Source organism: Sinohyriopsis cumingii, chromosome 6, assembly GCF_028554795.1.
Source record: "Sinohyriopsis cumingii isolate HCF-2022 chromosome 6, ASM2855479v2, whole genome shotgun sequence".
In the NCBI taxonomy this organism is placed as follows: Eukaryota; Metazoa; Mollusca; class Bivalvia; order Unionida; family Unionidae; genus Sinohyriopsis; species Sinohyriopsis cumingii.
Window position 1 is genome coordinate 156,297,801 of NC_142966.1, and position 16,725 is coordinate 156,314,525.

A 16,725-nucleotide genomic window follows, 5' to 3' on the forward strand; every position below is an offset into this window, starting at 1 on the left:
AAAATCTCTACAATAGTGATCTGGGTGGTGAATTTATTATCACTTTTTCAAAGTTTCTAAAAACAGAAAGAATTTTTGTTATATCAATCGTCTTAGTGATTACAACGCCGCTTTTATCTGAACGATGTAATTGGTACTTTAAACCGGTTTCTGTCGTTACTTTAAAGATAATAAAAATTATTTAAATAGTTCCATGACTTAAAAAATTGGTTCAGACTTATAACAGTATGCCGGATTCTAGTTTGTTCGATTATAAGCCGAATGAAATTCATAAAGATTATATTAAATTTGTAAAACAGTAGAAGCACCATGCAAAAGAAATTGAAAATATCAAGAAATATGCCTTTTTTACCTAGAGTGAGGAGTATAGTGTGAATCTGGATAGTAGATAGCCACCAGTGTAGACAACCGGGGGCTCGATAGTAGATCTCTGGGTAATGATCAGACAAATTGTAATGTAAACCTATGGACATTTTAAGATTACGTTTACTTTTGTCGCCATATAGAACCATAATGTCGAACTTAACGACTTAAGGTGTAATGTTACATTTCCGCTGGAGGCCACATCAACCCAAGCATGTTAAAGCTATTAAGATTTGTAAAATATTATTTCCGTTTGACTCTATAAAATTTTCAGCTTGAAGACATGTTAAATTCTCGTTTGACCCTACAGAGACCTATACACGTTAAACCTATTGATAATTTAAACATTACATTTCCTGTAACACCCTAAAGAGGCCCACACATGTTAATTCTAAAACATAACGTTATTTCCCCGTTTGACTCACTACAAACCCCACACATGTTAAACCTTTGGACTAACTAATGTTATTAATTCCCGTTAGACCACACACAGGCCCACACATAGTAGATTTTAATTTGTGCAACAAATTCCTTAAATCCGACGCTATTTTTAGAGCATGGGATATAATGACAGATTTGGAATTTGAATTTCTCAAAATAACTTGATGTATTTATTTAATTACACGTGGTTAAAGCCCCAGAGGAATGAGAAAGAAAAAGAAAAAATAACTATATATATATATATATATATATATATATATATATATATATATATATATATATATATATATATATATATATATATATATATATATATATATATATATATATATATATATATATATATATATATATCAACATTTCTGTGTTGTCCATTACTTTCAGTATATCCATTACTCGCGACGTATCCCACGGAAAATTTATTACACCTAATTCTGTTACTCCTCTTGTATGATGCTAAATAAGTGTGTTCGTAGGTACAATATGCTCATACCCTTGGCTGGACCTGTGCTACTTTGATATAAAAATACATCAAACCTTACTCCGATCTTATTGATTTTTGATAAAGTGCAATCATTGTGTTCTGTAAATGGTGTGTTGCAAAGTTTGTAGATTAGCAAATGGAAAGTGTTTACTTAAGGTTATGTCATGGATTACATCATGTTAGAAAAAGCGGTGGAGGAAAGCAGATGGTATCTTATTCCATGGGTGGTTGGAATTTAGAAACCCCACAGATCGTGTATGCAGCGGCAGAGCTGAAATGTGTAACGTACTTATATAATATATCAAACGGTATACAAGGTGTTGTTAGACCATATGAGAATTTGTTTTATTTATGTCCTTTGACCTTTAATCTCATCATATATTATAATTTGATTCAGTTCAAATTGAGCACATTTTGCAATCGTACACACAACATTGCAATGAAATTATGCGTTTTGCAAATCGTGCGTGCTTGTTTTTTGTTGTTTTTTGTGGTCAATTAGCTTCTTGGGTTCAAGCATATACTGTAGTGAAATATCTTTAAATTAAGGTCATGGACGTAACTTTTGTATTCTGACATATAGTGATGTCTACATCCATAGCAAGAATAGCGAGGAATGTAAGCTGAAATTGTTGAGATTTTTCAGATTATCTTGATGAGGGATAGCCTTGTGTTATATTATCTGCATGTATTATCACTGTGATCTTTCTAATATACCACTACGAGTGGTGTTTTGTTTTGGAAATATTTCATATCTTCCTGTCAGCTACGTTTTGTCATATTTATATTAATGCCGCTAAATCAGTCTAAAATCTACAAACTAGTTTTAAAAACACGATATCATGACTAAGAAGCTCTGCACATACTGTCGGGACTTTTAATTCTTTAGAAAACTCCACAAATGGTCAGACAAAAGAATTGCTGATACAAGTATAATCTTGAATCTCTTTCAAAAGTGTAACAAAAAAATCGAGTAGCAGAGACTATACATATAGATTTTTAGGATTGAGTTGCCCGCAAATCAAACCAACGGACGATTTGGTGTATTGTATTCAAATCATGATAAGGAAAAAGATTCGTTACGTGCGAATGATCGTATTTCCTAGATGCTTTGGAAAGTTTATTCCAGGGTCATCTTGGCACGTATTCATGCAAACAAACATGCAAACAAAAGAGTTTGCGCAGAATTGGTGGACCAGTGTACCAATATCTGATTTTTGACGTTTTGTTGATGCCCTTGTTTCTTGTTATACTTACATTTTCTTGTTTTACCACCGGATGGATTCACTCCTTTACAATTTCTGAATGCGCTTATATGAAACAATAAAGTCAGTGAAATTTACTGCGGTTCAGCGAAGGCCATCTTCTGACGTTTTTTGAAGACCTTAATAAACAGTTTTCTAACAGAACCATCTGTCATCCCCCCCCCCCCATTACAACTAATTATCGACTACTCCATCTCGACGTATCCTCCTGCTCACCCTCTTCATCTAACCCTACGATTACTCCAGTTCACCTACGATTACTCCAGCTCGCCCCACGATCTCTAGCTCACCTTACAATTACTCCAGATAACCCTATGATTACTTCAGTATACCCTACGATCGCTCCAGTTCGCTTCCCCTAGCTGACACTACGATCGCTCCAGTTTATCCATTTCTGCCGTCGTTAGATATTTTCCTATATAATGTTCACTCCGTGCATTGAATTAACCTAACTCAGACACGTTACGAAATATAGCTACTGGCGTATCATTAATCAAAGAAACATAAGTTTGACACTGGATTCACAAAATCAAACAGGCAAAAAGTATAATCCGGATTTTATTGAGAACATTTCAGCTAATCTAAGAAAACAGAGTTATTATAGTATCAAACAATCTATTAATGTGCTATTAGAAAGATTGAATTCCTTAACATTACTGCCGTAGCCACTCAATACCAGACCACACCAAACACAATCCCTCCGCTCTTATCCTTCTTTCCTACAACTCATTTCATTATATGTATGTGGGTCACCTGTCTAATTTTTTCCAGACCTTTTGCAATCACGTTCGGTAATTAATTATTAATGTTTATTATTAGAAAGGCACTTATAAGTTAAAACACTTTTTTCCGATTGTTCTGCCGTGTATCTTTACTTGCGATCTAGACAATAACATACAAACAGAGAAGAAAAATGAATAAGGAAATTATTTCGACATCGCGATAATGTTCTGGTAGTTGATTTGTGAATTGTTTAACTAAAATGGATGATATCTTCCTTATATACATAATGTGAGAGCATTCAGCAACCGAAATCATTTTAAGTCTGCAAAAAAAAGCAATAAAATTGGCTCTTAAATGAAATATTCTAAATCACACTGATATCCTGTCTGCCGCATAGACAAAGTACAAGGCACCCTCGTTGAGTCTTTATCCTTGACGTTACTGTACGGTAAAGGCAAGAGATAATATGCTTTCAGCCAGACTTCTGATTTTACTTGTTTCTCCTGCCTGTGTAGGGACAGCCATCTTGGAAGATGTGGGTCGAAGCAATCTCGAAGCTGATCGTACTGGACATGAGAAGGATAGGAGGAGTTATTTGCAGAATGACTTTGATTTACTGATTCTACAAGCTAAGGTACTTCTGCTACAAGCTGAGGAGCTGAAAAGGAAAGGTGATCCAAAGGACAGCAATGGTAATAACCAATAAATGCTTATATTTTTTAAATTTATTACCTATTGTTGTATATATCCTGTATATCCTTTATAAGTAATATTCACTGATTTTTACACGTGTTTAGCACCTCTCACCACAACAGAAGGAAAACATTTTACTATCAAGGTTCACTGGTAAGACTCCCGAATGTACCATTATTATATATTTTTTTTAAATTTACCTAATTCTAATTCCTTTCGAAACGTTGCGTTTGACTAGCACTGGTCATTTTACTTAACTCGCTTTACAAAGGAAATGTTACGTTGGTTATATCCAATATTGGTTTTACAACTCCATTGTCTGAACATAGAACACTATTCTTAAGACAAACATTGTACGTTTACGTGATTAATATGAAAGACACCGTTGATTTAGGAACGGTATATTCCGGACTTGGCAACCAGCAGTCAGGATCTGCTACTCTTGTTACAGCAACGAAACAGGGTCAGGTTCTCTGTGTTAAGTAATATCCTGGTCACGCAGCATCCATTGGATGACCCTCGTTGGTTTACTATATTACATGTGATTAGAACATGACAATCGCCTTTGAATGATGTTTGTACCTTTCACGAAATGAATCACTTTCACTTTTCTATCTTAATATATCATACCTGCTTTAATCCGAGTCGGGGGTAAGAACTCGTTTGATATGGCATAGAATCCCATCTAGGCTAAACAAGGTAGATCAGCTGGCTCAGAACAACAGACGATTGGGGGCCCTGAGTGATCGATTGGTTAAAAGCGCTCACCGTTTCGGATCACTGCCATCTCACCTCTGTCTGGGGCTCAGCCAATGTGGGCATGTGAGAAAGCTTGCCAGTAGCTTCTCGTGGGTCGTTGGTTCTTTCAGGGGTTTTCCCGGGTTCATTCTCAATCATTAATACTGGCCGCCATGTTAACCCTATCTTGTGCTGAAAATGGCGTTAAACCCTATAATAACAACAACAGATGAGTGTGGCTTCGTGTATATAGCGCTGCTTAACAGGTACGTGTACTAAACCTTCTTCATTGACGAGGGTCAATTTTCGTATCATTCAGACCCAATACATCACCCGGGTATACCAGTGTGTCATAAAAAACATATCGCCAAGGCAGAAAAATAAATTTTCTCTCAAAAAAGATTTGCGTCTAGGTCAACCTGGGTGAGATTCTTGCGGAGATGCGAAATTTTTTTGTTCTATTTTTTTGTTGCATCCGTCGCTGCCTTGTTCCATTTTACATCACATTAAAATAATATATTTAAAAATAAATGGGTTCGAATACTGGTACCGGTGTTGGAGAACCGCATTCTGCTAGATTAGCGCGAGAACAATTAGCGGCAATAAGGAAATTTATTCCCACGAAGGAATTGTTTAAGAAAAAGGTGCGTGATCACGAGGACTCAGAGCAGGGATTTACCGAATTATCGTCGAAATTATTAAAGCCAGTCACGGAAGCAACCGAAAAAGTTTTACTTGGAGACGTGGAAGATCCGGATATCAGAAAACGTGGAATTCTTCCTGTGTTGAGAGACATTGAGGAACACACGCGAATATTACCGGATCAAATGAGACAAATAGTACAAGCGCCACCGCAGGCGCAAGGTTTAAAAAAAAATGGTACCAAAAAAGTTTTTCTCGAGGAAATAAAGAAAAACTTTACCAATGAAGGTTGGAATGTGATAAAAAAGGCCGCTTGATTTTTTTAATGGAATGGATGGATTTGCCGCGTTTGCGGAAGATTCTTTCAGCGACAGAAGAGTTTTTTTAACACAAGAAGGATTAAAAAGAATTAAAACTCGCGATACTTGGTTTAATATGCTATACAGAGCTAGATTTGAAGTATCACAGGTGAAACAAACAAATCAAGTTTATGTTCGTTTTTTAGCAGTTGCACGTGAGAAAATGAAGTATAATAAGGAAATGTCGAAAAAATCTAAATCTTCACGGAAAAAATCAAAACCGAAGGAAGAAATTCAACCGCAGGAATTGGAAGAAGAAATTCAACCGCAAGAATCAGAAGCAAGAATTCAACCGCAGGAATTAGGAGCAAGACCAAAGGAAATAATTCAGCCACGAATAAAAAAATCTGTACCACCATCTATCGATGAACCTTCAGAACTTTCTCCTATGAAAATAAAAATAAAAGAAGCTAAATCCGATGCTGCAAAATCTGAAGCCACGCCAAAAAAAAGTTGTATATAAAAAACCCGATTTTAGACCAGAATTGTATTTTACCGATGATGCTCTCGAATTATTTAATGACGAGGATAAATTAATTAATATCGCTAGATTTGGTTTTGATGAAAGAGAAAATTATTTGAAACCAAGATTTCAAGAAAAGTTGATGAGATCAAGATGGATTCCTGCGGTATTTTTCGCTTCAAAAAGAAGAATTGCTAATACCGGTGATCCTGATTATAAAAAATTTTTAGAAAAAATAAAAGAAGTTGAAAATGAGGAATATATATCATGGTCTGGTGAACAAGAATCTAAAACAGGCAGCGGATATACCATTTGCCCCGACAGCGTTATCAACGACATATCTCGCCTTGAGGTATTAATCGGAGGAAAGCGAGCCGGAAACAACTCTCCCGAAATAATCAACGAAGCCTCCGATATTTGCCAACGATTATTCCGTGGCGGTATTATTAATTCCTACGTTTACAAAGAGCTCGTCGACGAACTCATCGATTAAAACAACACCAAATTAGATAACATGATCGTTCACAAACATCAGCGCAGGCCTAAACAGGTCCGCGTGATTAACTCTCGATTGCCAGTATACAAATACATTCACGGCAACGGATTTGGCGATATCGTTGGAAGCCTCGTTACAAGAATAGTCCCTAAAATCGGACCTATGGCTAAGCAAATTGCGTCAAAAGCAATAGGAAAGATTGGTGAGACTGTTATCTCCGGTGTTGGTAATTTGGCCAGCAAAGGTTTCGATGTTGTCAAAAGTAAAATATCAAATTTAATGCGTAAAAAAACAGCCTATCAAACTACCTAGCACCAGTGAAATGCCCACCAGCGTTAGTAAAATTATAAACGACGGTGCAAATAAAAAATAAATGAGTTAGCAAGGGAAGCTACAAATACAAGTTTTATATCGTAATGGTCTTCGTTTTAGATGATAATTCTTAATAATAATGTTCGCACAAGTGTCAAATGAAGTATTCGACAGGGACGAACCTGTAGGCAGGGACACCTCCGTGCGTGACTTTCAATATTACTCGTACGACACAGTGACGCCAAAATACGCCTAATCGCGTGGAAATTCAAGTTCACGATACAACAAGATATTTTCTTCCATCTGAGGCATATATCGAATTTGCTGGCGAACTTTTGAAACATGATAATACCACCTATTTGCAAGATTTTAAAGTCGGATTTGTCAATAACGGTATCATGGCGTTATTTAAGACAGCCACTTACATGATCGATGGAAGAGAAATTGAATCAATTACAGGTAACGTTGATATAGCAACAACGATTATAGGCCTAGCCAGATACTCGGATGATTTTACCAGATCAGCTGGTCCTAGCATGATGTTCGCCAAAGATAATTCTGATAACGCTGATCATGTCCAGTATATCGTCAGGAGACCGAATAATCACGCTGGTAATGCTGCCGCTGACGTCGAAAACATGATTATTAACACCAATGATCATTATAACCTTGGATTTGCCACGCGGAGAGCCATGTTAACTGGCAATGAGCGAAGATTCTCCTGCGCAATTCCACTGTCTCACATTTTTGGATTTTGCAGACATTTCAGGAAAGTTATTTACGGAGCGAAACACACAATTTCCTTTGTTCGAGATGACACAGGTAATGACAGAGCCATCTGGCGAGAAGCTGGTGATCGAGGTAAAGTGTTGCTAACTAAATTTACACTTTGGATGCCAGCGATAGTCCCATCAATACTTGAGGAAGAAAAATTATTGTCATTCATGAACCAAGGTGGTAAATCTGTCATGTCCTGGCTAACAACGACCACCGATTCCATCGACGTTAATATCAACGGGATATTTACCTGGCGAATTGCATCACAGCAAGGAGTCTCTGCACCTAGGCATATCTTTGTGGTTCTTCAGCGCGCAGACAGGTACGATCAAACGCACAATCACATGATATTCGACAGATTCGGTGCGACAAATGTATCGCTGAGAATAAACGGGCAACAAGAACCATCCGAGGAAATATTGATCAATTTTGATAATAATTTTACCGCAAGCGCATATCATCGCTTGTTGTGTTTTATGGGTCGCGATCAAAATATCGATACCGGATTGCAAATATCACAGCTGGATTTTAATAATCATTATCCTATCTATTTTTCCCTGGAACATCTCGATTTAGTAAAACAATCCGTTGTTGATATCCATTTCAAAGCCAGAATTAACACAGGTGGACCAGCCAGAGCAATCGCGGTAATTCTCAGCGATAGAACGATGATCCTGGAAGGCATCAGCGGCAGAATGAGAGTCATCGACGCGCCTGTCGAAAAAATGTAACGTTGAAGATTTCCAAATTTAGATTAAAACGATTATTAATATGCCATACGAACACATCAGCGTAACTCTGACCCCCGGTCAGGTAAAAAAAACTCCAGTCGGCGACAACGAAGCGATGCGGCGTAAAACTAACTTTGAAAAATGATCAAATTCAGGGCGGACCTAACAAAATATCGCTAACTAAGACTCAACATGGACGCTTTATCAAAGCCAAATCAGCAAATTCCGGCGTCCATGTAAATCTTAGTCCAGGGGCCATCAAAGATATGGTCAAAACAGGTGGATTTTTCCCTCTGCTAGCCGCTATTCCTGGATTATTAGCCGCAGCTGCTCCGTTAATCGCAAAGGGCGCGATATCAGGCGCGGCTGGATACGCAGGTAGCAAAATATTACAAAAAGCAACGGGAGGGCGATACGGTAAAAAAAGGGAGGAGCGTTAAATATACGCGAGTTCGTGAAGAGATCTCTTTCACACGGCGCAAGAATGAAAAAGATTTTGGAGATGTCACCGGAGGAACAAATAAGGAAAAAAATAGAAGGAAACGGTCTTTATCTAAGACGCCCCCCATACGGATCCGGTCTAAGATTAGCGCGCCCTATTCGAATTTAGATTTGTCCAACGAAGCAAAAAATAAAAAAATAAAATTCTTCAGAGGTGTATTTATGCGGGATCAACTACCAGAAAAACCGAATTCCACCGAGCCTGAATAATAAATCTCGATTCAAATACCGGCCCTGGCACACACTGGGTTGCCTACGCGATTAATCCTCGCGAAGTTGTTTATTTTGACTCGTACGGTTTAGCGCCACCAAACGAATTCATCAATTACGTGTCAAAATTAAATATTCCAATTTGGTATTCAACACTTCCAACGCAGACCCTAATGGATCCACCGATATGCGGCCCTGAATCAATTAACGTTCTCGATGCGATTTCAAGATTATCCGGCCCATATCACAAAATTGTATTTGAATACGCGGTAAATAAATACCATGGTTGACATTTACGGAAGATTCCTGTACAGGAAGACAGCAGCGACTGATATTAATCTATCAAAATATGCAACCAAGGAGGATGTCGGCAATCTTTTATCGCTGGTAGGAATAGAACCTAACGATGTTGCCATTTTTCAGGACAAAGAAGGAAAATTGCGAACAAGCAACGTCAAAATAACCGATATAATCAAGCGGGACGAATATAACGATCACATTGATCATTTTACTCGCCTATCAGAATCAGCGTTAAAAAACGTTGCTGATATTATCGAGTTTGCAGCAAAGTTACCCCTAAAGGCCGATAAGGCATCACACGACGATCTCAACGAGCGAGTTGCAAGAAGATTTAACAGACTAAACAACGATCTTAAAAAACTCGACGATGTTTTAACTAAATTCGGTAAGAAATTTGAGGAGGATATGAAAATATCCGGCGAAAGTGTTACCGCCGCGCATAATCTAGCGGCGCAAAAAACTGATAAAACATCACACGACGACCTCAGCGAGAGAGTAAAAATAATCAGCGATGCCGTCACTAAAATTTCCACCGATGTTACCGCCGCACACGATCTAGCGATGCAAAAAACCGATAAAACATCGCATGATGATCTCAACGAGAGAGTAAAAAAAATCAATGAGGATATTACTAAAATTTCTACCGATATTACCGAAATAAATACCTTGGTGAATCAAAAAACCGATAAAACATCACATGATGATCTCAGCGAGAGAGTAAAAAAAATCAGCGAGGATATTACTAAAATTTCTACCGATGTTACCGCCGCACATGATCTAGCGATGCAAAAAACCGATAAAACATCGCACGATGATCTCAGCGAGAGAGTAAAAAAAATCAACGAGGATATTACTAAAATCAACGAGGAAATTTCCACAACGGTTACTTTAGCGCGTCAAAAGGTCGATGTATCGTCATACGACGGAGAAATTCGAGATTTAAACGCGAAACTTGATGACGGGGTCACAAAAATTGACAAGATTGACGTAACGATGTCGATAGTGACAATCAGAAAATTAAGATATATCATGATACCATCTGATGTATTATCAAAAGAAATTCTTTGTCATATACCATTTGTGACGAGCACGATGGTAGGTGCATGGACACCCGAAAATAACACATTTAGCTTTACCGCGCCAATTACTGGTGCGTATCGGGTATACGTTTTTTCCAAGGTAAGATTTAAAATAACAACCAAAGTATACAAATGGCGCCATACATCCGATGAATTTCTCGGATTTTTAAATATTTTGCTGAATGAAAATACCGAAGAAACATTTGAGCTAGAACCGCCAGAGAGATCCATAACGGAACCGACCGGGTATTTTGTAATTTTCGAATATGTTTCCCGGGTACACTCAATTGATTGGACGAGTTAATTAATAAATGACCGCGTCGGATGATCGATATAATCAGGCGCGTTCATGGCAGGATTCGTTAAAAAAAGCTCCTCGACGACTGTCAAGCGAAGATAAAAAAATATCAGCGTAGATTAGTTACCATTGATGTTGCCGTGTACGCAGCAAGCGCAATCATCGCCGGCGCAGGGATAATCTTATCCGCGGTAACAACAATCGCGTCAATCGCGGCAACGATAATAATCTCATCAACAACGACAATCGCAGGTGTTCTTAATATTATCGCAAAAAAAACATCCTCGTGCACGAATGAAAAATTGTCCCTGTACACGAGTAAATTATCCCAAGTTACCGAAGCGTATTCGAAATTATCATCGCTGCTTTCTGAGAGTCTCAACGACGGAGTTATATCCGATTTCGAATTCTCCCTGATGATAAAAATTTACTCCGAGATTGAACAGATGAATATTAATAATGTCGGAACTAGCTCAGATCGTGACAAACACAACGCCGCCGGTAACAACGCTGATATCGGCAAGCTCAACTAAGCCCGAATTTAGCATCGATTTTCCAATCCCAATTAGCGTCAGAGAAATTGCTCTGTCACAGTTACGCGTTTATCACAGCTGGCCTAATATTAGATCGAAATCATTCGGTAGATTATTGTCAAATAACTCGCTTGTTTTTGCCAATAAAAACCGTCCCGATGGAACTCCAGATTGGATCGTTGTTGGCATACCAACAGGCAGCTACGAAATTGAACAAATTAACAACGAGCTTACCCGCAGAATATCAAATATAACCGGCGATGCTGAACCAGGAATAAAAATATGCACGCACGAACCAACGCTTGCATCGATCATTGAGGTAAAATCGCCGTATATCGTTGATATTTACCAATCGTCGATCAGGTCCGTGTTAGGTTGGCCTGAAAACGCACCTCCAGCAAAACCAAAAAAAATCCGATTTTGTTATTCCAGGTTGGTCCGAAGAAGCTCCTCCAGAGCCACCGGAACCAAAAAAATCCGATTTTATCACCGATAAAAAAAGGTACGGAATTATCAAGCATAAATCCCTAATTTACGATGCCATCGGTCTTATAAACGATTACAAAGTTAACCTGGTATTTTTTGCTTTCACTTTTAAAAATGAAAAAATTCTAGAATGGTTGCCTCTTCCTAAAATCCCCGAAGATATCCACGTTGTCGATGTTTCCAAATTTAACAGGATAATAACCCCCATAGACGGTATCTTAGTAAGAAGAACCATCGACGAATTTAATCAGGAACATAAATTACAATTAAATTTACTGCGAAAATTATTTCAGGAATGTATTTTAAATGAATCAGGTTCATGCAGCGAAATTATCAAACACATGGAAATTTTATTTCAACTCGCGCATGATATTGAATCTTATCATGGTATGTTTATTCAGGCGGTAATTGATGATATATCAGTTACCGATTATGATCTTCCTGTTCGCAGTTTCAAATTGATCAAAAATTCAGGCGAGAAACAAAAATTTATGACCATATTTGGATTAACCGAGGAAACACTACCAAATTTCAAATTTCCTGGTTATGACGTTGATGAAATGAGAAAATCCGTCGTTGATACCATCGACGAGTTATTTCCACAATTACACGCCGCGTGGACTAAAAAATCACAATCAGAGTCAATTCTCGGTCACGATAATAGTCCAACCGGGCAGGGACGGCATATCTCGCCGGGTATTGTTAATATAACGGACGTTATCGCGGTTAATCTTCACGCGGATGTTATCGAAGGCAGTTACAACGCAGATGCGTCTGTGTCGGAACAAGCACAACAAGGGTTCATCTTATATTCGTTTTCGCCTGATGTTTCTCCGGGGTATTTGATAATAAAAGAGCCTGTCAATTTATTTTATCTGCGATGCCATAATCGATTATTGTCGAGGATAAATTTCAAATTGACGGATCAGAATGGAAATTTGATTGATACACGCGGAGAAATGCTGAGTATCAATTTGCTGGTGAAATCTTGATCTGTCCACGGTAAAAAAAATGGGCAAAAAAATAAATAAAAATCGGTAAAATTTTTAAAAATTGGTAAATTTTTTAATTTTAGAATTTTTTTTGTGGTAGAAATTATCGTGAGAATCGAAGATTTTTAATTCTTGCTTTCCTCGACCAGCTTTTTTAGCTGCCTAACACGTGAGCTGGTAATTTTTCTTGATTCATATTCGTCAGATAAGCTCGATCTCACCTTTTCTACCAGCGTCGATAATTTAACAAGATCTTCAATTTGCTCATCGCTGACAGACGCAAGTGATTGATACATTGCAGTTTGGATTTTCTTTATAAATTTATATTCGGACGGTAGCGTGTATCTGTATTCGAGTTTTCCCTGAACGATCGTTTCAAACTCAGATCGGATTTTATCTGCGTCCAAATCCGAAGATAAATTTATATTTTTATTTTTCAAATCCTCGACGGCTTCGATGATGTTGTTTATGTTTTCCTCGTTCATATAATAAATTTTATCTTCAATTATTGAAATTTATAATTTTCGAATATTATCTTTTCCGAATCTGATATTGTCGGAATATAATAAAATTCGATCCACTCGCCAAATCGATAAGAGAACGTTGCATTTTGAATTTTTTCTGCTACAAGTCGCACGGAATTTGGATGAATACCAAAATATTTTGCAGCTGCATACATCGATGTAAATACAATTTCCTCATTTGTCTCTTTGTTTACCGATTTAACCGCCCTGGCATATTTCGGATATTTACCGGTATTACCAAATTTAGAATTTTCGCTCTGGGTTACCGCCCAGAGATTGGATAATTTGTTATTAATTTTATCTCCGTCGATGTGGTCAACAACAAGACCGTCCTTGATGGGTCCGTAGAAACATTCAAATATAAATCTATGAAGAAGATAATTTTTTGTTCTTTCCTCTCCTTTTTTGCTGATAGTAAAAATAAGATAACCCGAATTACAAACATTACCAACTTGATTCTTCGTTCTGATATTTCTAACGATACCGTCCGATGATGCCTCGTATCCGCTAATCGTTGGATGAGTTTTAAACTCAGAAATCATTGTTGATTTAAGAATCTCTGGATTCATATACAATATTCTATTTGTTTAAATCGTTATTTGCTTGAAATCGATTAATATAATCTTCTTCGCAGGTTATAACCGAGGAAGATTTTTTTCGTAATATCGCCTTTACTCCCGATAATTTTTTCCTCCACATTTCAGACACAATCGAGTTTTCCCTCGCGTGCCAACTTGGCAAACCAAGCATCGCTGTGGTCCTTTACTGCCATTTCGAACCGCATATATGTGAGCGCCGCAGTAATCTTTTCTGCAGGATTTATCACAGAAATTTACTGAGCCGATTAATAGCCATTTGCAATTGTTCATATTATTTAGATATTTGTCTAAAATATATTCATGGATGCATTTGATCTTGACGAAGCAGAATATATAATTCCTGAAGTTGATCGAGCTAAGAAGGAATTATTCGATGATGGAGCGGTTCATACCTGGTCGACCTGGAAAACAAATTCCATCGATGCTACGATGAATTTGGAACGAGCTAAGAAAATAATCGAGCATATAAAAACCGAACATCCCGAAGAGAGATTTATTTTTGGAATAAAATTTATCGCACAAATGCCTGACGATACTTGGATTATTCGCGATAAACGAGATCCTGTGCGTGGCAGTAAGAAAAACGTTATTCTTGATAAAAATTCACGACCAGGATTGTTATTAGGAATAGATGGTCCTTATTATGCTAAGGCGTATCCGGCCAGCGCAGTTGTTTATGGAATTTATCGGCTAAATAACAATCCGGATATAAAAAGTTTGCCTGTGATGAAAAAATCATCGGTGATAAACTGCGTGGCTGAGCGCGTAATCGAGCACATGAAAAACGCTCGACGCGGATCTGGTTTGACCCAGTAGAGGCTGGATAAAATTAATGCGTGGGCGAAGACCGTCGCTGATGGTGCATCGGTAGATGACGTGGCTGTGTTGAGTAAAAAATTAAAATTTCCTATTACGGTAAAAACGTTATCGGGAGAAATATTATACTCGTCGCCGTATAGATCCCGAGGAGCACCAGTTGAGATTATCGACCATAATTCTCACGCGTGGTCGCATTCGGTGATGATATTTCCGCGAGATCGTGTAGTTAAATTTTATCCCACAGATAATAAATCTGCGGAATTTTCCACGGAGAATAATAATTCCGATGCCATGTTCAGATTTATTAGAAAATTAAGCGCATCGGATCCGATATCTATCTGGTTGTTTTCGAGTGAAGAAAGGTATGATCAATTTATTCTGCCTTGTGGTGATATTTACAGAAATGAAATATTACACGAATCGATGAGAAAACTCGCGGTGAGATATTCGTCAAATCCAGATCGGTTGTTGACAAATTGCTTTACAATTTCGTCCGTTGCCGCTCACGCCGCTAGAGAACGAAATTCGTGGAAACCGACAAAAAACGAATTTCTCGCTGATATTCAACATAGCTGTATCGAATACGGCCACGGTGGATTGTGGAATACCAGGTACGAGTACGAGGATATGATTTCCGTTGACATGAGCGCGTGTTATCCTGGAAGTTTTCTTGGATATGGCGATTGTGCCGGGTATTTTGCTAAATTCGGTCATCCTACCAACGAGATGACAAGAGTGGCAATTAACGGACCGTTACCCGATTTTGTTATGACCGGATTCGCTTGCGTTACGTCGTTCGAATTTGCTGAAAATTTACATAAAATTTGTTATATTTGGTTCGGTAGGCATTTCTCTCAGCGTCGTTGGGTTCCTACGGTGTTGTTGAGATATATGCTGGATTCGTCGATGTTAGTGTCGTTGACGGTAAGTGAGGCGATTATCTCGTATAAGAAACAAATTGATGTGTGGCTGCCCACGGATTGTGATAACGCGAAAGATATCGGAAGAAAAATAATCGGTAAATTTACTCAGGGTGGATCCGTTGATCATAAACACAGGCACGCTAGATTATTCATCAATGACGCTGAGATGGATTTTATAATCGCCGATACAGCGTCACGAGGAATATTTTGTAACAGGGAGAACATTATCGTTGACGGAATAAAATTAGGTACCGTGATCAGCTATCTTGATGGAGAATCGGCGCAATATACGCATCTGCGATCGTCGATGCTCGCCTATGTGAGTATAAATTTACTCTCGATGATAAACAAATTTTCTGATATCGCAGTAAGAGTTGCGACGGATTCGTTCTATATCGATAAAAAATACCAGGATAGGTTGGAAAATTTAATTACCGACGGTAGCTCATGGGGAACTTGGAGAATAAAAAACGAAGATATTCTGGGTTATTGTGAAGACGCTGACGTTGAGGATTGCGATAAATTTCACCGAGGTAGATTTGAAAAATCTTCGATTTTGGAATCTTCGACAGCCGCATCTGCGTTCGATCCAATTTCACGCTGTAAATTCGTTTACCTGAATGGACCTGGAGGTAGCGGTAAAACAACGCGAGCAATAAATTTATTTGTAAATTCTGACATGATCGTATTAACGCCGACACACAGATTAGCGCGAGAAATAAGGCAGCGTGGCGTTAATTCTTGCACATATCACAGTTGTTTCAAATACAGCGGTTGATCATGGGATTCGGTACGCATGGGCGATAAATATATCAACAAAATTATAATTTTCGATGAGATTTGCACGGTAAATTTAGATATACTAAAATCGTTCTTGGCTTGGCTGGGAGAGAAAAATACCGCCGTGATAATGTGCGGCGATCATGGCCAACCTAATCCGATTGACGGTGAATCGCCTCATGAGTGGCTTAGAA

At 38.1% G+C, this 16,725-nt stretch overlaps 1 protein-coding gene across 1 annotated transcript in view; it reads left to right on the forward strand.

Moving 5' to 3' along the window:
• The first annotated feature begins 3,565 nt into the window (after window positions 1-3,565).
• The window catches only part of LOC149798340 (uncharacterized), a 29,413-nt gene continuing 16,253 nt past the window's right edge, over window positions 3,566-16,725 (forward strand). Inside the window, exon 1 of the mRNA XM_089963482.1 lies at window positions 3,566-3,968. Within this exon, the coding sequence (XP_089819608.1) occupies window positions 3,743-3,968 (226 nt within the window). The 5' untranslated portion in view covers window positions 3,566-3,742. The remainder of the gene's footprint in view (window positions 3,969-16,725) is intronic.